This window comes from Mesoplodon bidens, assembly GCF_964165515.1.
Source record: "Mesoplodon bidens genome assembly, chromosome: 13".
Lineage (NCBI taxonomy): Eukaryota > Metazoa > Chordata > Mammalia > Artiodactyla > Ziphiidae > Mesoplodon > Mesoplodon bidens.
The window spans coordinates 16359007-16381283 of NC_138169.1; the positions used below are offsets into that span (position 1 = coordinate 16359007).

The 22277-nt window shown below is 38.1% G+C and overlaps 1 protein-coding gene across 5 annotated transcripts in view; it reads left to right on the top strand.

The window, feature by feature from the left end:
• HECTD4 (HECT domain E3 ubiquitin protein ligase 4) overlaps positions 1-22277 on the top strand; it is a 193119-nt gene that overhangs the window by 79903 nt on the left and 90939 nt on the right. For 2 of the 5 annotated variants that reach the window (XM_081252690.1, XM_081252691.1), the window contains exons 10-22: positions 3834-3947; positions 4681-4821; positions 8830-9062; positions 9464-9609; positions 10426-10496; positions 11401-11506; positions 12096-12216; positions 12903-13031; positions 15023-15147; positions 16710-16863; positions 17322-17422; positions 19009-19207; positions 21540-21686. In XM_081252690.1, the coding sequence (XP_081108816.1) occupies positions 3834-3947; positions 4681-4821; positions 8830-9062; positions 9464-9609; positions 10426-10496; positions 11401-11506; positions 12096-12216; positions 12903-13031; positions 15023-15147; positions 16710-16863; positions 17322-17422; positions 19009-19207; positions 21540-21686 (1787 nt within the window). The remainder of the gene's footprint in view (positions 1-3833; positions 3948-4680; positions 4822-8829; positions 9063-9463; positions 9610-10425; positions 10497-11400; positions 11507-12095; positions 12217-12902; positions 13032-15022; positions 15148-16709; positions 16864-17321; positions 17423-19008; positions 19208-21539; positions 21687-22277) is intronic. The other 3 variants (XM_081252693.1, XM_081252692.1, XM_081252694.1) reach the window with 3 other exon arrangements.

Below are 22277 nucleotides of genomic sequence, written 5' to 3' on the forward strand. Positions count from 1 at the left end.
CAACTACTGAAGCCCATGTGCCTAGAGCCCATGCTTTATAACAAGAGAAGCCACCACAATGAGAAGCCTTCGCACTGCAACGAAGAGTAGCCCCTGCTCTCCGCAACCAGAGAAAAGCCCTTGGGCAGTAGCAAAGACCCAACTCAGCCAAAAAATAAACAAAATAAAAATAAATCAATTTAAAAAAAGAGGAAATAATATAGAACAAAAAAATGTTCCTTTTACATTGCCATTTTCTGTCTTTCTTACCTTAGGGACATCATTTAACCCCTCTGAGCCTCAGTTTTCCCATCTGTAAAAAATAAAAGGCTAATAGTATCTCACACCATTGTTTGATGATCATATGCAATAAAGTATGTTAGAGTATTTCTAAAAACAAAAACAAACCCAAAATATTCCTTTTATATATGGTAACACCTTTTTTTTAACATTCCTTTATTTCCTTAAAATTTGCTTAGGCACATAAAATTAAAATGTTTTAAAATCAGTTTACTTATTTTCATTTCCCAAAATTTCATATTCTGTCTTTTAAAAATAATTTGCTTACAGTAATTCCATCGAAGGGTTATATTTCACATTTAGATGTTTAAAAAAGCATTTCTTACCCAAACTTTAACCTGCAGATATAAATTTAACCTCAGCAGCTTAAATAAAACCATTTATCTAGTATCAACTTAACTTTTAGGCCATTTCAAGTAGTTGCACGTGTTTGGGATTTAGATACTCATAACAACTCCAAAACTCTTGTCTTTACTTTTTTAAAATTAATTTATTTAAATATTTATTTTCTTTATTTGGTTGCACCAGGTCTTGATTACAGCAGGCATGCTCCTTAGTTGCAGCTTGCAGGCTCCTTAGTTGCTGCTGGCTGGCTCCTTAGTTGCGGCCAACAGGATCCTTAGTTGTGGCCAGTGGGCTCCTTAGTTGCGGCTCGCCGGCTTCTTAGTTGCGGCACGTGGGGTCCTTAGTTGCAGCAGGCGGGCTCCTTAGTTGTGGCTTGCAGGCTTCTGAGTTGCAGCTCACCAGCTCCTTAGTTGTGGCATGGAATTCTTAGTTGCGACATGCATACAGCATCTAGTTCCCTGACCAGGGATTGAACCTGGGCCCCTTGCACTGGGAGTGCGGAGTCTTAACCACTGCGCCACTAGGGAAGTCTTGTCTTTTGCTTTTAGAATCAAATGGGTTAGAATTTTTCTCAACAGCCTGTTTTCTCTAACATGTGACCAGGATGCACCCTTTAGCCCTCGGGTAAATGATGTAAATTTACTACTCTCTTTAAAAAAAAATAATAATAACAGCTTTATTGAGTTATAACATACATACCATAAAATTTACCCCTTTAAAGTATACAGTTCAGTGGTTTTTAACATATTCAGAGTTGTCCAACCATCACCACAATCTAATTCTAGAACATTTCCATCACTCCAAAAAGATACCCCATACCCATTAGCAATCACTCCCTTTATCCCCCCCTTTCCCCAGCCCCTGGCATCCACCAATCTACTTTCTGACTCTATGGATTTACCTATTCTGGACTTTTCAAATATATGGAATTATACAATATATGTGCTTTTGTGGCTGGCTTTTTTTTTTTTTAAGCATAATGTTTCCAAGGTTCACCCATGTTGTAGCACAAATCATTACTTCATTTCTTTTTATGGCCAAATCATACTTGATTGTATGAATATAATCCATTGACATTTGAGTTGTTTCTGCTTTTTGACTGTTTTGAATAATGCTGCTGTGAACATTCATGTACAAGTTTTTGCGTAGACATGTTGTCATTTCTCTTGGGTATATGTGTAGGAGTAGAATTCTGGGTCATATGGTACCTGTATGTTTAAGCTACGGAGGGACTGCTAACCTGTTTTCCAGAATGGCTGTACCATTTTAGAGTCTCATTAACAACGGCTCCAATTTTTCCACATCCTCTCTGACATTTGTTATTTTTCTTTTCTTTTTTTTTTTAATAGCTGTGCTCCATAGTGGGTATGAAGTGGTATCTCATTGTGGTTTTGATTTGCATTTCCCTAACAACTAATAATGTTGAACATCCTTTCTCGTGCTGATTGGCCATTTGTATATGTTCTTTGGAGAAATATCTATGCAAATCCTTTGTCCATTTTAAAATTAGGTTATTTGTCTTTTTGTTGACCATTAATCATCTGAAACTCCTTTTTAGTCTTCTTGGCATGGTTTTTTCCACTCAACTGAAATTAGCCCCATTTGAATAAAACAGGCCTTCACGGTGCCGTTTTTTTCATGAGGATATAGCTTACCCAGTGATTCTATTTTAGACCAACAAATAAATAAATGCTTAAATTTCTTCTATGTCCTGTTCCACATTGGCCACTGTGGTGGCTACTCAGTGAGTGGGAAAAGTGGTGCTTGCTTTGAGGAGCTCATAGTCTGGTTGGGAGAAACGATGCAGGTGTGTGAAACAACTAGAAAATGATATACAATGCTGTATCACTGCCTGAACCATGGGGAGCAGATGTAAGTGCTGCAGAATCAGAGGAAGAAAGGGTCATTGTTGAGTGGGGTAGAAGGGAGAGACTTCATGAAATTTTGAGTTTAAGTCATGAAAAATGGCTATTATTCATGTAAGTGGCCACATAGGGGAAAGGCATATTCATGGTAAATACAGTGAAAAAGAGACTTGGAGAAGACCATTTTGTTGGTGTGCAGGACAGAACAATAGAAAATAGAAAACAAAGAGTACAGTTTAGATTATAGCTCAAGTCAGGCGTGGTGAGAATCTGGATTACTAGGGTGATGGGAATAAGAAAAAGGAGCTTGAGAGACAGTGCTAGAATTTTCTGTTGGAAAGTGGGGAAGTAAGTTATATCAATAATAGCAGCTAGGCCCTTCTGCCATGGCAGCCATTGAAGAGCAGCCGCCATGGCTCCTTGCTGCCCCATGGCCGTGGGCCTCAACAAGGGCCACCAGGTGACCAAGAACATGAGCAAGCTGAGGCACAGCCCTGCAAGGTGTGATCCAAAAGGTGTGTGGCTTTGCCCCGTAGGAGCTGCATGCCATGGAGCGGCATGCCAGGGTCTCCAAGAACAAGCAGGCCCTCAAGTTCATCCAGAAAAGGGTGGGGACATACATCTGTGCCACGAGGAAGCAAGAGGAGCTGAGGAGTGTCCTGGCCACCGTGAGGAAAGCAGCAGCCACGATAAAACCTTCTCAGGAAAAAAAAAAAAAAAAGCAGATCCTTGATATATTTTAACTCATTTAATCTTCACAATAACTGTATAAAGTAGGTAACTTTTATTATCTCCACTTTACACATGGGGAAACTGAGAGGTTCAGTAAATTTCCCAGGGTCACACAGAAGTGGTAGAGCTGGAATTCAAATTTAGAATCTTAAAGCTTATGCTTGTCATCACTACACTTCCCTGTGTTAAGGGAAAAGGCCGAAGTGTTTCCAAGTTTTAGAGCCAGGGCTTGGAAGGATAGCAACTAAACATCCACTAATCTGTTTTGAGCACCAAATATATGTAAAGTATTTCTTGTAAATATTGTTACCTTGTGATGTTAATAATCATAACCCCTCTTGCAATTACCCTTTTGACAATCTGTCTTGAAAAAAACCTGTATGTAAAAGTTGCCATTTTAAAAACACTTTCAAAAATATGGTTCACTGTATTGGAAAAGGCTTTATGACAGTTTTCTTTTTGTGGTCTTAATGTGTGTCTTTTGTCTCCTCATTGTTACCACCAATAGACAGCCAAAAAGATGTGATTTTTATAAAGTCTTGTTAAGAGTCTAAAGTTTAAGCTAACCATCATCTTAAGGCTTATTAAACAGCTTAATATTTGTTTTTGAAGTCCTAGCTTCTAGCTTGGTGTATAATATTTCGGATGGTCAATTCACAAGTCGTGCCGATCTCATAGATGCTGCTGGAAGCTCATTGGGGCGTGGTGCTCTTGTACCTGGATTGGGTAAGAAATAAATGCCCACATTTATTTTCCTTGGAAAATTCAAAATTTAAGCAATTTCTCTTAAAAAATCTTGCTAATTCTCTATGGTGTTCTAGTTTCCTTGAAAGAATTTTTTATGCTACTCTTTAATTCTGAGGATTAATATAAGAAATTGTCATATGTGAAATTCCTCTGCATAAATTACTACTGAAGATACTGTCCATTAGGTTGTGTAATGTCTATAAAAATTCTTCTTAAAGTTCATTGCCATAAAAAGGTTTCTTTCCCTTGAGGGATTAGTATACTTCTTATTGTTAGAAAATGAGCATTATGTTAGCGCATTGGATTTTCTTTTTGCCTTGGCACCTAGGGAGCTCATATCTAAGTTTTGGGCTCAGTTACTAAGGCTTTTACTGTGCGTTAATGTTAATTAGTCCTGTTATACCTGGGTTTTACTGTAAGCCACTTAAATCCTTTTTGGAATTAAAAAGGTCACATGTAAGTCAGTTACTAAAAACTTTCTATTCCATGAGGCTTATTCCATTCTCACATATGAGTTAAGCCGAATAGACATTGAATCCTGCCTTCCTACTGAGCCCCAATCTAATGCTTTGCCAGCATTGGAGGGATGTGGGATGTGGCTTGCCAGCACTGGGGACAATCCTTGCCCTTTCATTCTTTAGCACTGCTTATGAGAAGTATGTATCAAGTAGTCAATGGTATGATAGTTGAATAAAGGGTGTTCTTTTTGCAGGTGCCTGTTACGATACAGTGAACAACATGCTATGGACATGCTCGAATGACTATATCGATCAATGGTGTAATCCTGGGAATCAGGCCTTCCATTACGTCTGTCAGAGACTTGGAGTCAGCCATATCATCACTGAGCCCAAAGGTGAGGTACACTCATAGTCCTACAGGAAGAGATTTTTCCCCCATGAAATAGGAGAGAGTACAGCAGCATTAGTAAGTGGGAACATAGCCCAAGCAGCAAAATGTGTCAACAGCCTTCCCTCTTTGAATTTAGAAGCCTAGAATTCTTATTATCTGATTGGTTTATGATTAAGTAAATAAGTGTGTAAATAAATAGAGCTTTTGAGGTGGTCCACAGACTTTTTTTAAAGGAAAATTGTTATGTCCCTTCTGAAATTGTCAGAACTTTGGGACAGAAGTTCGTTCTTTATTTGTACTCGGCATGGGATTATATATGCTGTTATAATGTTTTGCATTAATAACTACTTACTTATACACAAACTTACAATTTTGATAGACTATCTGGTAAAGGACCTTTATATTTCTTAATATTAAGATTCTTAATATAAGTTAATATTAACGTAAAATCTTTTGACTTCAAAGTCAACTATAGTGGTATATATGGTGTAGTGAGTAGCTCAGCAAATCCTCTCCTGATAAAGCAATGATAAAATGGACTGAATTACCAAAAATAACTATTTCTATAAAATTAAAATGCCAACTAAAAAAAAATTAACTATTTCTAGGCTCTGGAAGTTGACCAAAGGCATATACCAAATTGAGATGCGGTATTCATAAAAAAGAAAACCCACTGAACTTTGGCTAAGAACAGTAGAAGTCTGTGATGTCCTTAGCTGTGGACACTCCTGCCCCCTACCTTAAGCTCGCTCAGTGCAGTAATTCCATCCGGGTGGGGCAGATCATGGAAGCCAGCAGCTTGGCTGCCAGAAGGGGCTGACTGATGTGGAGCAGAGCATGGAGAAACACGCAGCAGCAGCAATGTCAGCAACGGTAGTGGTCTTGGTGGCAAACAAACAGAGACAACCAGTGGCTCAGCTAGCCTGAGGTTGCGGTCCTGGTTAGGGCAAGCATCGAACCAGCAAACTAGCCAGAACTTTACTCGTGAGATGTGGGTAGTGAGAAAGCTACAAAGGGCCTTCGTAAGCTCCCCAAACATCTGCGTAGAAGAAGCCAGAGAAGGCCCAAGCTGTTCACACAAGCCTGGCTGAAAATGAGCCTGCATACACATGCAGAGATTTGAGAGGGCCCACAGAAGGTTAAAACCACGGAATAGTTTAAAACTGTCTAAACTTTGATGTGCTTCCGCCAGAAAACGTGGCTCCATCCAGGGTGGAAGTATTACTGGCTCAGGGTGTTTGAGCACACCTCTGACTCAGACGAGGTAACCACTAGGAAGGCAGGCTTAAAAATAAAAATGAGAATAATAAAAATAAACAAATGAAAGAAAGTAAAGACGAAAATAGAAATAAGAATTTAAGAAGACAAAGTGAGTGGAGAAATCAGTAGCTAAACACTGCAGGCAAAACTCAGATATTAGACTTAGCAGATGAAGACTTCAAAGCAGCCTTTAGAAATAAATTCAAAGAACTAAAAGAAACCATGTTTAAAAGATTAAAGAAAAGTATGATGACCATGATTAAACAGAATTTCAACACAGAATTTATTTAAAAAAAAAAAAGACAAAGAACCAGTTGGAAATTCTGGATTTGAAAAGTTCAATGACTGAAGAGAAAAAATCACTGGAGTAGCTCTATAGCAGATTTGAGATGGTGGGAGATAATCAGCAAACTTGGATATAGATGGATAGAGTTATCCTATCTGAAGAATAGAAGACGACACTTTTAAGGAACACTAGTCAGATATTTTGTAGAATTTCCCTCAGTTAGGGGTCATCTGTTGTTTTCTCCTTTAAAACTGAGGTTATAGATTTGGGGGAAGAATACCACAGAGGTGAAGTGCTTTTCTCATTACATCATAACACAGGGTACATGATAGCAACATGACTTATTACTAGTGATATTAAAATTGATCACTTGGTTTAAATGCTAGCTTTCTTCACTGCAGAGTGAAGAAAGCTTCTTCCCCTTCCATATTCAATTTGTTAGAAGCAAGACATTAAGCCCACACTCATGGGAAGGGGAATTAAGCTCCACCTCCTGGAAGGAAAAACATCAGACATGTTAATTACCACAGTAATTAATATTTTAATTAATTACTATTAATTAAAGGAGGAGGTGATACTTTGAGACTTTGGAATTATCTATTAGATTTTCTGTTTCTTCTTGTGTTCATCTTGGTAGTTGTGTCTTTCTAGAAATTTGTGCATTTTATCTAAGTTTTCTTATTTGTTGGCATAAAGTTGCTCCTATTATTATAATTAGTTTAATTTTTATAGGGTCAGTAATAATTTCTCTGCTTTCACTCTTGATTTTGGTATTTGTATAAATTTACTAAAAAACATTGTTTTGTGCACTTAGAATGGGTGAACTTCATGGTATGTGTAAATTGTATCTTGTAAAACAGCAAAAAAGAAGAAATTTATATATTGTGACTCCCTAATTATTATCTCCAAGCCTCTTGCCTCAACTCCAGTCTATGTATTCGTCTCCACTTGGATATCTAACATCTTCAACTTAACATGTCAAAAACAAACTCCCTGTGTCTCCCTCCTACAAATCTACACCTACCGAGTCCTCCATATTCCAGTATGTGGATCACTATTCTTTCATATGCTCAGACCAAAAAATTAGTTTGACTTTCTTTCTCTAATACCCCACATCCAAATGGACATCAGCAAATCCTGTCAGCTCCCATCTTCAAGATGTATTCCAAGTCTACCCATTTCCCTCTATCTCTGCTGCTACAACTCTAGTCTAGGCCATCATCTTCACTCAGATTATCATAGTAGCCCCCTCACTGGTCTTCCTATTTCCCCTGTAGTTGCCCTCCTCCACCCTGCTTAGGCTTATCTCCACACAGCAGCCAGAGTCTTTTACAATCTACATAGTCAGATCTGTCACTCTTCTGCTCAGACACCTCCACTGCCTTCCCATCTAACTCAGAATGAAATTTAAGGACCTCAGTTATTTGGGTAGATCCCAAAGCTACCTTTCAAAAAGTGTTTGGTGAAGACAAACAATACTAACCTGAATTCTGTTGTTATAAGATCAAGGACTCATAAAGGCACAGAAGAGAGGGGGACCCAGCCAGGCCTTAGGGTTAATATGCAATTGAAAAGTTTAGTTTTGGCAAGGTTTACCTTCCGATAGGTTTTCCTTGAGTCCTTTCCTCATAGCTCACGGTGCCCACAGTCCTTTTGCAGCTCTAAGGTCACCCCACCCAAGCCTGACTCTCCAAGGTTACCTACTTTCTTGTTTCTTTTATGCAGTTCATTTCAGCTGGTTTAAGGAAAAAAGCAATCTTTTTTTCCTGTACTTTGCCTGTTTAGATTATTTTCACCTCCATTCCCTGAATGTCTATAACTATCATGAGGCATTTATTATTATATAAGAGGATGCTTGTCAATTCTCTTTAACCAAGGTTGAACTGATGTCTGTCTAGGCTCTGGTGACTAAATGAGATCAAAATGTGTAAAATGTTTGAGGTACCGTGGGAGGAGATATTTCTCGGCTGGGGAGGGTGGTGGGTTTTACCAGAGAGGAGGCATAGAAGATGAAGAGATTTTTCTAGAATAGTTACCACCATGGGATCTGAGCTGAGATGGCCTGAATTCAAATCCCAGCTCTACCATTTAGTAGCCGTGTGACCTAGGGTGAGTTACTGAACCTCTCTAATTCTTGAGTCACTCCTCTACAAAACAGGGCTAAAATAGTCTAAGTTGATAATGATATTGTAAGGTAAAGCATGTAAAGCATTCAGCCCATTGTCTAGCATATAGAAAGGACTCAAGAAGTGGTAGCTACTTATGCTCTTTAAAAAAATGGAAATTCCCAAGTGTTTTCACCCCAGCATTCTGTGGCAGGGAAAAGGGTTCTCCAGCAGTAGTGGGAGAGATTGGAGCCAAGATAGTCTCTTCCGGAGTTCGTGCACCTTTTGCAAGTCAGAGGTATGTTCCTTGGTGGCCACCCAGAGATGTCTTTCCTCACTGACTTTCCTTTTCATCTTCTAGAAGAGGCTATAACCACGAATGAGGTTATAAACCAATTATTGCACCACGTTGGTGCGATGTGCATACACCAACTCAATCTTCTTGCTACCAACCCCAATCTTCCAATCACAAGTGTCTTGGGCAAGCAGCATCCAATTGAAGCACACCATCTTAGCAGTATTTGTGACATTATGGAGAAGGCCATGGTTAATGGAGACACCTGTATCATACGCTGCATTCTCGTTGTCTTTCAGGTAAATACACTGTTTTGAGATAAATAAAATAGAGAAAAAGAAACACAAACCTTGGCTTCAGTCAGCTAATTTCTACCAGAAGAAAAATGTAATAACATTCCTGTTTTGCATCTTACCACATTCTAATCCTGTAATTAGAATTATCATCATATTCATAGCACTGCAGTTAATGGAGTATTGCTATATATATTGATAGCTCATTGCAATTAATATATGTAAAATATTTACTATAATTATACCATCACACAATAGAAGCGATTGTGGTTAAAAATCCACCTGGGTATCTATTCATAAGAATAACTAGCATGGAAAAAAAAAAACTAGCGTGTTCTTTCTTCGTAGGGATAATTTTATCCCCAGTAGAATTAGCATTTTCAGATATACCCCTTATGTTTCTGTAGGTAGTGTTTAAATTTTTCTTCAGCCCACAAACTGAAAGGAATCGAGACATCATTCGACGGTCGGGGTTGCTTCTTTGGCAGCTGTTGATGGCACCAAAAGATCAAATTTGCCCTGAAATTCAGAAGGAAGTCTGCCTTGCCATCAGGTAATCAGCACCTGATTTTCTCAGTGCTCTCTGCAGAGGGCTTCTCCTGCACTGCATTGTAACTTTCCCTTCAGACTGGTTGCCTGGATGTCTCTTACCCCATCCCACAGTCAGCACCTCACGTGTAGAGGATAATTTAACTGGAGAGAAGTCTGTGGCCCCACTCCCAGAGGACTCAAGCTGTCCATGTGCATACACTCCTCATCTCACTTTCGGATCTTAAATCAGGACCAGAAAAAAAATCCCTTTAAATAGATATTTTGGTGGTTTGCAACTGGATGTTCTTCTCATTTGGGTCAAAGTGTGGCAAGGTGGTTAAGAAACAGGCTTTGACAGCAGGTAGACCTGGATTCTAGTCTTTGCTCTGCCACTGACTTCTCAAATGATTTTTTGGCACATTCTGCATACAGCTGGTTTGACTTTTTCTTTTTTAATTAATTTTTATTGGGGTATAGTTGCTTTACAATGTTGTTAGTTTCTACCGTACAGCAAAGTGAATCAGCTATACGTATACATATCTCCCCTCTTTTTTGGATTTCCATACATTGACTTTTTATAGCTCAATTCTCTTTTAACCAGTTCTGCATCTAGCCTCAGATAAGTTATCATTTTGGTAATTCACAAATATGAGAAGGAGAGGGATACTGTTTATCAGGGAGGTCATTGGACTACATCACAACAGTGAATTTAGTTTCAGTTGCTTTCTTAGTGGTGAAACTGTACTCAAACTGGCATCTTTTAATAAAAATTTAAATATTTAGAGTTTGGATTTTCTAGAACGTGTTTAAAAGCTTTTCGACTTTTCTGTCATTTCAGCTCTGGTTTAAATATCTTGTACCCAGGTGAAACTGAAATCAATAACTTACTTAAGCTGGTCTTAACAGAAGGTGAGAATTATCCTTTAATTACCCTTGAAAAAACATCCTTTTTTGTCCCTAAGGAAATGACTGAATTTTAATTTTTTTTTCTTCATATCTGTTAGTCAACGTTATTTTATAAACTTCCCTCTTAGGACTGCTCTTGCTGCATCGCATAAGTTTTGGGTTGTCATGTTTTTGTTGTCATTTGTTTCTATGTATTTTTTGATTTCCTCCTTGATTTCTTCAGTGATCTCTTGGTTATTTAATAGCAGATTGTTTAGCCTCGTGTGTTTGTGTTTTCTACAGTTTTTTTTCCTGTAATTGATTTCTAATCTTATAGTGTTGTGGCTGGAAAAGATGCTTGATATGATTTCAGTTTTCTTAAATTTACCGAGGCTTGATCTCAGTGTTATTTTTAAAATGCACATATGCCAACACTTAAACTAGATGGAAAGCAGAAACCATGTTCTATGTATTGTCAAGCTTTATAAACCTCTTTCTATCCCCACTGTGTAGCATAATGTACCTCACTGCAGATGTTTAATGAACATTAAAAGTAATGATTTCTTGGGATTTCTAAGCCAGTTTTTTCCCCACACATTAAAATCCAACTTTTAAAGTTAGACTCGATGACAATGACAAAATTCACCATGTTAAAGACACCCTGCATTTATAAGCAACATTAGTTTGAGGAATTAGAAATCACACTTCCTGAAATGTCAAGACAGTAACTACACTTAAATCAGGATGTACTGGTTAAAGAAAGTCTGACTGGTTGTGATACAGTTTTTGCTGCTGTTGTTTGTGTAAGTACATATGCCTGGTGCCCCTAGATTGTCAACAGTCTGCCCGTTTAAAAACTTTTTTTAAATAACATCAGTTTTCTAAGTGTAATTATCAAGGTAGTTTATGGAGCTTTGTTCTGTGTTAGGAGAGAGAAATAGCGGCCTCTCCCAGCTGCGGGATGTGATCCTAACCAATTTAGCTGAACAGCTTCAAAACAACCGATTTGGCAGTGAGGAGGATGATCATTACAGGTGATGTTATGTTATTCACTGCTAGCCTTTTCTATGTGTTTTTCTCAGTAATTAATTTACAGTTAAATGTGTTTGATCAACTTTAGTCTCCTATAATATCTTATATGATAATTGGCGTGTTAAGTCTAAACTGTGGATCAGTTGAAAGATAATAAATCCCACAGTTGCCCTAAGAAATGATAATAGCACATTTCAGTTCAATGAGTAGAATAACTTGAGCCTGGAAGAAGGGTACTTAGCAGAAATAACAGGTGGAGCTTATTTAAGAAATCTTGGTGGAGGGTGTCATCAAATTGCTGGTCTGGAGAGAGGGTGAAGGTGTGGTTCGAGCTGGTGAGGGGAAGAAGGTGTGTCTCTTAAGCTAGTTATAAAATACTTGAACTAGGTGCTTAAGTACCATTGTGTTTCCATAAATTTGATTTAGATAATATACCTAGTTGTTAGAATCATTACTGAATAAGATGGTTTACTTAGAGAACCAGTGAATTTTGTATCTTCTATTTGTCATCTTGTACCCACTGTATAAATTGTATCCTTTTATTATTAAACCATTAGTATCTTATTGTTACATTTTTCCTGCATTTTAAAGACTAAATGACGAACTTTTACACTACATTCTGAAGATTGTTGTACGAGAATCCTGTATCTTAATCACCAAGTGCCAAACTGTCTCTAAAGATGATTTTCAAAAACTCCTTTCAACTGTGCCTGTAAGTAAAAATGTGTTTAATGAAAGCAAAATTATATCGTTTCCCTGTTTTCATTTTACTGTATTGAAGTGTGTGTGTACACACATACTTATACTTTGCAAGGACAGACTTAATTGATGAAAGTCAATGAATGACTGTGCTTGTCTTAGAAATGTAGAACTAGACAAATCCACTTCAAGTACTTTCTCCAAAGACTTTATTCCTCCTGCTTAAATGTCTTGATGCAATAAATTGTTAGACTGAATTTGGATGTTTTCATTGTGTTTAAAATACTGGGGATCTCCCTGCTATTAATTTTTAATGTAGCATTGTTTTCTAAACCATCAGTGTTTTACAGAGACTGATAAGAAATAAAAGATTCTTTTAAGGGTTTGGGTAGAGTCTTCTCTCATGGAGATGCATGTGAGGGCAAGAGTGGGTAGGAAGAATTAATTATTAAGAGGCAAAAATTCAAGTATTGGAGTGATTAATGAGAAATATGTAGCATAAGGCAGAAAGTTATGGTAAATGTGTCAAATTATTATCAAAAGCCATGTGGAAATAAGTCACCTGAGAAACTAACTTGGTCTGTTTTCTGTACTTTCTCTTTTGCTTCCCTTGTCGAAATCTTTAAAAAACATGAGGATTACATGAGCCCTTCTTTCAGTAGGGTTTAGGTCATTTAAATGCCCTTATTTGTATTAAAGGCTGCATCCTCCTGCCTGCGCTATCTGATGGCAGTTCAGAACCACCTTCTCAGTAACACTGTTTTGATTAAACCTGATGAGAATGATGACAGTGACAACTCCTTGCAGGGAGAGACATTGAAGGTACAGGTAAACACCAAGCTTTATTCTAATGATGCTTTCTACCCAGTGTGTAAAGCACAGCTTAAATGGCTAAATTTCTGTGTATTATGACGTCAGATTTCACCATGTGGCTTATATTTTTGTGCGAGGTAGTATTAGGTCGCTCATTTCATAGATTTTTATGTCATTGCACAGTGGTTACCATATTTGTGACACTCTCATAATGTGCTATCCACGTGCTCCTGTCAGTCTTTTTGTGCCTTGTTTATTTTCATCTCTTTTTAAGAACTATAAAATACAGCACTTACAAGTGATCTCATATGCACCTGAAAGTTTTATATATAAATATATATATATCTGTATGTATATGTATATAGATATAGATAAATAAATCAGGGAGCATAACATTTTAAACAGTTTTGACATTTTGGCTGGTTTATTATGTTCTCTTGATTCAAATAATTTAAAAAGGTGATAATTTTCTCACAATCCTTATGTTGAATAATTTCTGAACCTATAGTTCATTCCATTTTCAGTAATTATTTTTAAGTTAGCTTCTGTGTAAACTCAATTTGTTCCCACATGGCAATTTATAGCAATCCACAGATTTTTTTTTTATAGCCGTGGTTTTTATAATTTTGACAGATGCTTGAGGCTGTTGTTTGCATTGTTCTTCAGAATTTTATCTTTGTGGGAGAATTAGAGAAATCAATAACTTGATTCTTCCTTAAAATTTTGACTAAAACACACTGAAAAATTAACTAAGGAAGCCATAGTTAAAGATAAAAGCCACTATAGTTTGCCCTTTTGTTACCTCTTTTATGCATATATACTATATAAATGAGAGATTTTACATATCTGCTAGTTCATATTTATGGGTTTATCTCATTATGTAATCAATTTTTAAACAGGCAGAAATACCTGAATTAATCATTTAAATTGCTGACACTATTTATTAACTTATCTTGCCTTAGTTTCCTACTCAGTAAAAAGGGGCCATAACATCTCCCTTGTGACGCTGCCATGAGGATTAGAGCTGAGGCCTGTGCAGTAGCTGGATGTGCTGCTGCTGGCATGTAGTCAGTAGGTGAAGGCTGATAGGATTAGTATGACTTAAGCCATGATTTTTCTCGTCTAGTCAGTTCAGAATTCCTTTTCTCTTAATGATAAAAATATCTAAATAATACCCCCAAAAAGACTCCAGAAAATTCCAACAATGGAAACCAATGATTTTTATTTGAAAGGTTAAATGTTATAAATTCTTAATTACCCCATGGAAGGAAATACTCTTGGTAAAGGCAGAGTAGGCTGGCTTGTCTAGGAATTCTGGGAAAAATAAAAGATATAACTTTCACCTAAAGGGTTAGTTTGGTTGTATCTTTTTTCCCCTAATAGAAAATAACTGTAAACTAAACACTTCTATGATCTTAGCTAGTGTTTCTTAACACATTATTTAGTACTTGTACTCCCATGAACTCTCCAATAGTTATTTTTAATGTTTAATAGCCTGTAACTGCCTGCTACTTTAGTTGAATTTTTTAACTTGCCTCTTTTCAAGTGTAATGGTTTAAATCATTAAGTAAAAAGGTCACTTGTACTGTTTCAGAATGTTGTGTTTTTGTCTCATTTTATTCACCACCTATACATGCGCCTTTTACTGTTCTGTTTTTCTCTTTAGCTATCCTCATACCACCCAAGGCAATCTTCCACCTGGACATTTTCTGGGCTGGCCACCGGGAGCTCTCTTGTGCTGGAGGGGATGGGAGAAATGCCTTTTCTCCTGGGGACTCGGTGTGCTCCCCGTGAAATACTGCGTATTTCTGTCAGCACTCCAGACCTTAGCCTCCCAACTCAAATTGTTACTTGCCATCCTAGCGGAACTTACTGCTTTGGGCTTATTCTGGCTACCTCATTATTTAATTTGGAAATGCATCATTAAATACATCATTTCATGTTGTCATTGTAAGTGTATATTCATCACAAAGCTTAAAAATAATTTTATGATATTTTCTACCTAGGAGCTAAAGGTCAGTATTTTGGCTCTTGCCACCCAAATCCTGACTGGATGTGATGAAGTGTTGGAAATGCTACAGCAGGTCACAACTGCCCTCATAAATAGTGACATAGCTGACCGGGAGCAGAGGTGAGGAAATGGGTTGTGAACTGTGACCTGCTGCCATTCAGGAAGAAGAATTTGCTTATGAAAGGGAAATCTTTTAGAAGAGAACATCAAATGTTCATTTAATATAGAGGGATCTTTGTGAGAATAGGTTGAAATGTCAAGTGTTTCAAAGCCAAACACAGTTGAACTTTCAATTAATGGTGCTTTTAGGTGGGACTGGGCTGACAGCCATGATCTAAGGGTAGCAAGGTGTGGTGGACACCATCGTCTCTGTCACTTGGGTCTTCTACCATCAACACTCCCAAATTGGCCTTTCCTTTAATTATCTAACTCAGCACTATGTGCACTTAGTTCCCTTATGGTAAGTACTTTAGGGAGGTAGAAGTGACTTAGTGATGCAGATAATTAACTGCTATGCAAAAGATGACACTGACATGATATCTCAAGATTTTACTGTAACTTTATTTCTCCAAATACAGGAGTAATCTATGTAGAGGGTAAACTTCTCTTTCATAGTACTAAAGCTCTTTCTCCATACTCCCCATTAAAATTTCTGCTGTGGTTTGTTGTCAAAGATGAGTTACATCCTATGTTCATTGATGATTTCAGTGTTGAGATGCTGATCTGAAACAATCATGCAGTGTGTTTTTCCTCCAGTAACCCTGTCTGTCCCATGTCCCTGTTTCTCGCCTACTCCCAGAGAGTAGGTGGGCAGGTTGGAACTGAGAACAATATAATCCAGAAAGGTGTTGCACTGGGGCTTGTTAGGACGTATAAGGTTCACTGCTGGCACGTGGTGCAGATCTGCCCTGGGGAGGAAGTACAGTCTGAGAGCCGGGGAGACGTGGGGGTTGTTTCCGGTTCCAGCCCCAGTACCCTAAGCAGTTTTAGAGAATTTACATAACGCACATGTTTCTTCGGGTGAGTCATATACCTTAATTCTTCTAGCAGAAGATTGGGATATTAAAAGTGTGATTTTAGGTGATCATTTCATAATATACACATATATCAAATCATTAATTGTACATCTTAAATTTATACAGTGATGTCAGTTATATATCAGTAAAACCAGGGGGGTAAAAAGAATGTGATTTTAAAGGCAGATTAAAAATCTGCCTGCCTCTGTCCCCCACATGAACCAGTTTCTCTAGGCCAGAAATGGGTATCGCTGCTCTGGGCAGCTGAGTCAGTGTTGTAGCCATTCACTGGCTCCTTATCAGGGACTCAGTGCAGCACTGTGACCTGCAGCCCCAGAGGCAAGGAGACTTGGCAGGTGGTAACTAGAGTAGCTGTTTGCATTTTGGAACCCATTTATAAAGTGCTTCAAAGGTGCTGTGAAATGCACCATGTAAACTTTTTGGGGGGCAAAATCACAGGTCGGAGGTGAAATCTATTACTAGATTTCTGTTCTCTCCCTCTCCCTCATGGTAGGTGGGAAATTTGTAGACTGAATTGCTGTAATAGTAAGTGCTTAGCTAGTTTAAGGAGGTGCAATTTAAGAGAATTTCTCAGATAAGAATGATAATAGCTTCTTTGCATGCTTGGGAACTGCTTAAGCTGTGTGTTTTCTTGAACTTTCGTAGGTTAAAAGGCTTGGAACAAGTTACTAAGGCTACTATGCTCGGTCACCTTCTTCCTGTGTTACTGACCTCCCTGATGCATCCAAATTTACAGACTCTGACCATGGCCGATGCCCTGATGCCTCAGCTAGTGCAGCTGGTACTTTATACCAGTCAGGTATGATCCTAGGTGTGCCAAAGTGAACTGCTCTTCAGGAGCAGGAGATAAAGCGAAATAAAGGTGGAATGAAGAAAAACATTGTGTCATAAAAATGAGCTGAAATATTAAAGGAGAACATTTAATTTGTTTGACTGAATTACTTACTGCAATCTTTTAACAAATATTAATTGCCGGTCAGCTGTAAAAATGCTGTCTACGATGCAACTGAGATCCTATCATTATATTTAGTCTCCTGAGCCCTTGCTGGATATTGGTAACTAATATAAATGATATATTCCATTCCAGTGTTAAATCAAACAATATTAAGTGGTCTAAGTAGCAAAGCATTTCTTAGTGAAAGAGAGCAGGCTAGGATTGTAAAAAGATGATTTAAGTGAGAATTCTAAGTTTGGCTGTAGTACCATCCCAATAACTGACAAGTAAGCACTATAGGACATGATGATTTTGTGTTTCAGACGGCTTTGCTGCTCAAAACCCAGTGTCCGGTTTTTGCTGAGGTGGGCTGTTCCCCATGTGGTGCATCAGACCAGAAGGGCAGGCTGTTCCCTGATGAGAGGTAAGGGATGCTGCTTCCTTGCAGGAACCTCTGCCACGTTTTCTTCTGGTGAAAGCCTAGTACTCCTTTTACAACAATGATTTTTCTAACTGGGAAAAGAAGGAGACTTCAGGGGCAAAATTTTACAGATAATTATAGAATTGCTTTGGAGGTTATAGGAACAGGTTAGAACAAATTTCCCCACAGATCAAGAGATTAGTTCAAAATTGAAAAGTTCTCATATACAAATAATGGCGATGTTTGACTTTGGCAAACAGTTTGACAGTTTTTTAAAAAGTAAACATACATCTATCATGTGACCCAGCTATTCCACTTCTAGGTATGTACACAAAAGAAAAGAAAGCACAGATTCTTTGTGAAGGTTCATTAACAGCTTTAGTTAGAATAGGCCAAAACAAGAAACAACTCAAATGTCCATCAACAAGTAAAGGGGTAACACACTGTGGTATATCCATACAATGGAATCCTACTCAGCAATAGAAAGGAATGAACTACTGACACTTTCAACAACACAGATGAGTCTTAGAATGCTTATGCTGAGTGAAAGAAGCCAGAGCCACCTAAGAATTACAAACTGTATGATTCCATTTATATAAAACTTTAGAAAATACAAAGTAATTTCTAGTGAAATAAAACAAAGAAGTGATCATCTGGATTACCGAGAGGATGGAGGAAACTTCACAGGTGTATACATATGGCCAAACTTACCAAACTGTACACTTTAAATATATGCCATTTATTATATGTCAATTATATCTCACTAAAGCTGTCTTTAAAAACATTGATCAGAAAAGAAGGACTTCGGGTTTCTCTAGAGCAGCGTGGTGTCCAGTTGAGCTCTGTGCGGTGATGAAAATTTGTATCTTTGTTCGGTGCTGTTGGCTACGGCCACATGCTGTTACTGAGCACTTGCTGTGTGGCCAATGTGAACAAGAAACTGAATTTTACACTGTGTTTCATTTAGATTCAACTTAAATGGCCACATTTGACGAAGTAGCCCCCACATTGGATAGCGCAGAGCTGAAAGGGAGTAAGAGAATTCCACAAGAGCTAAGTTTAGGATACAGGAGTTTGTATTCCACAGCCTTGGGCTGTGAAGTCCTTGAGAGTTCAAATACAGTAGAGAAGAGGACCTTTGAAGGCACTTTAGGAAAAATTATAGTAAAAGTAGTCATGCAGACTCATGGGTTTTTCAACAATTGACATTTAGATATAAACAAAAGGAAACTTTACAGGACACTTCCTGTGGGATTTGGAAAGTGGCCAATCTTAAAGGTCCTTTACAGTATCTTTCCCCCGCAGCCCCCCGCCCCGAGGAATTTTAAATGAGAGTTGGCAAGATCTTCTCCTGGATATGAATTGGGATTCCCCCTTGAAAAAATGGGGGAAAATGTAAATATATTGTCTAACAAAGAAAAAAGAACCTTAGATATAGGAATGTTAAAAATGTTTCTGGTTACAGTGTTGTCATACTGTATGTTGTGGAAAATTAAAGCAAAATTTCTTAACCTTTTGTATTTTATTGTGTATACATTTTTCCTTTCCTTGCTGTTAAGCTCAATCACTTCCTCTTTGTCTGGTTTTAGAATGCTGGAAGAGAAGGAAGAGCCAGGGTTTCTCACTGGTTTAAAGATTCCTGCTCCATGGGCTGCTGGGAAGACTGTGGAAACAGTCCATCCTGTCAGAGACAACTATAAATTTAAAGAAACTGTCCATATCCCCGGAGCTCGCTGCCTATACCTTAGATTTGATAGCAGATGCTCTTCACAATATGACTATGACAAGGTAAGCAAGAACTGATTTAGTAGTGGTTTCACCTCTAATAAGCTGATTTCTTAGATGCTTCTTATTTTTCTTTGCTGCTGGTCACTATTCTTGACTTATTTCTGTCTGCGGATATCTCTTAGGAGAGCTTCCTAAGATAATGCCTTGAAGGGTAGTGACTGGAGGAGTCAGAGCCAGCACCTCTGCAGTCTAAGAACAGTGTTTTAATGACATGTTGAAAGTGGACTTTTGTAAGCTTTCAAAGATGTAGATCCAAGTCAAAGGAAATTTTCTTTTCCATGCTGTTTCACTCTTGTCTTCCCTCTGTGCTTGGAATTTCTGTAGATGTGGGTGTCCATTCATCTAAAAAGGTCTTACTGCCCAATTCTTGGGGCTTCTCATGTATCTTTTGGGAGAAGGTGGCTTTTTAGAAGGGTTTCGGATGTGCCTAGGATCTGGTTTATATTTATTTAAATTATTTGTTCTTCTTTGCCATTACCTCAGGGCCCACATAGATTTTGAGGAAGTATAGTTTCCAACCTAGTGGCTGAACGATTATAAGTAAAAGGAAGCATTTTAGGGGTTGAAGTATTTTCTTCTGTCTCTAATTGTTGCATTGTAAACCATCGTGTTGAACTTACGAGGAAAGGCTAATGAACTTGTGATGTATAGCGTATAAGAACAACTGATTGTTGATTGACAAGGATTGTCTGATAGTGTTTTATGTACACAGGATTTTTTTTTTGTAGATTGTTAGCTATCTTGTCTTTCTCTCTGAACTGTAAGGGCAAATGGTCTTAAATCCCACCAAGGGAGAGTTTTAGGGTAAAAATAGGGAACTTCTTAACTGTATATACTGAGATGGTGAAACACATTATTGGGCAAGTTATAGAATCCTCTTTCCCCTTATCTTTTAGGGTACTGAAGATTCCCAGATGTCTGGAGGGGTTTAAGACTTGCCCCTCAAACTCTCACCTTAGCTGGAAGCAGGAGAATTTAGAAAATTCTTTAGTGGGCCTTTCAAAAAATATATCTCCTGGCTTCAGTCTATCCCACTTCACAGCTCCTGGCAGTAGCTACCCCCATTTCCTACATTCAAATAATGTGACTGTTTAAAATGGAAATGGAAGAGGTTGCCATTTTAGAGGGTGTCATTTTGTTTCTCCTTTAAAAAACAGTAACTTGCATCTTCTGATGTAAGCTAACCTCCACCTGCAGTAGACATTAGTGTTAAATGTGGAGGCTTACTACATGGATAGAAGTAACTCTTACTTTTCCAGTGGTCCCTGGCTGGTGTCTCCCAAAGGTTCAGAAGGGTAAGAATCACAAAATGATTAAGCATCGGCTAAAAGTGCAGCTTTTAGATCCAAACTGAGCTCAGAGGTGGTCAGAGTGTGCATTACAAGATAGAATTTGGTATTTACAGAAGCCAGAGCCTTATTCTTCCTATGAAAGTATTTGAGTGCCAAATGATGTCTAAATGTTTTTTCCTCCATATTAGAGAGTTGGTTAATTGTATATAAATGAATAGCTTTTATTGAAGAAAAATATTGATACATGAAAACTGACCCAAGAAGAAGCAGCCCCCTTTCTGGCCCAAATTTGTGTCATTTCTTTTTATACCATTAAGCAACATTCTAAGAATATATGGCTTATTTTCAATTTGTTGCATTTTTAAAAATCCTTATTCATTGAATTTTTTCTTTTTACTTTCATTTTTTATGTTAGATATAACCATCTTGCCATCTGTATTTGTTCACTTTATTAATTTTGGGGAGGATTTAAGGGGGCAAACTATACCTGTTATTAATGGGCTATATGTCATTACTTAGGATTAAAATAGCTACTTTTAAAAATACATATAGGGCCTCCCTGGTGGCACAGTGGTTGAGAGTCCGCCTGCTGATGCAGGGGATACAGGTTCGTGCCCCGGTCCGGGAGGATCCCATATGCCGCGGAGCGGCTGGGCCCGTGAGCCATAGCTGCTGAGCCTGCGCATCCGGAGCCTGTGCTCCGCAACGGGAGAGGCCACAACAGTGAGAGGCCTGCGTACTGCAAAAAAAAAAAAAAAAAAAAAAGAAAAAGAAAAATACATATAATAGCTGAGTATAACTATTTTAATGTGAGTTCCCCAAGCCAATTAAATTGCAGTAATATTTGATACTACTCTGTGGCTGCCCTGTAAATACCAATGGCTGGTTGCATCTAAACAAGTATCAGTTATACCTAAAAAAAAAAAATCAGGAGATATTAGTTATGCTGACACCAGTGCCTGGTTATAAATGTATTTTTAAACAAATATTTTTTTGCAGCCTTTTTATTTGTAGATGTTGTTTTTGTTTTTCTTTTACAGTCTAACAGTATATTTTCTGTTTTGAAGTTGGTGATATACGCGGGGCCTAACACAAACAGTAGGAAGGTTGCTGAGTATGGAGGCAACACACTGGGATATGGCAGCCGTAGTGTCTTAGGAACTGGTTGGCCGAAAGACTTGGTGAAGGTATGGTATCCAGGCACATTTGCTTCCTAGAAAAGAAACTGAACTTGCATTCCCTGTGGGCCCAAGTATTAACTCTATTTCTAGAAGACATTTGCCATGGGGGCTTTTGTTGAGGTGGGGCTACCTCGGTAGGCCTGTAAACTCACTACTTTGTTCAGAATGACCCTCCTTTCACTCGTAAGGCATCAGACCCCTATCCGCTCCAGAACTTGTATCTATCTGTTCCATAGGTTACTCCATGGGCTGAGGTTGTCACAACATTTCTTTCCCTGTCCATTGAAAGGACTGCTAGTTCTTCCCGCTCACTTATTCTCTAGACTCCCTTACAATGCGTGTCCTAGAACCATAGGGCCATTGCCGTTTTAAAATGTGGAATCAGTGTTTTCAAATGAATTGGGGTCTTTGGAGCAAAAATAACTATCCATTCTCAGACTGATGAGATTGGAGCCATGCTTTGTAATGTGGGCCCTTGAACTATAACATATCTACCTAGAATATGAATATGAACTGAAATGCCCACTAAAACCTGAAAACCTCTCCAGAGTCTGCTCCCAGAGCCTTTATCTCACAGATATTATGTACCCTCTTTAA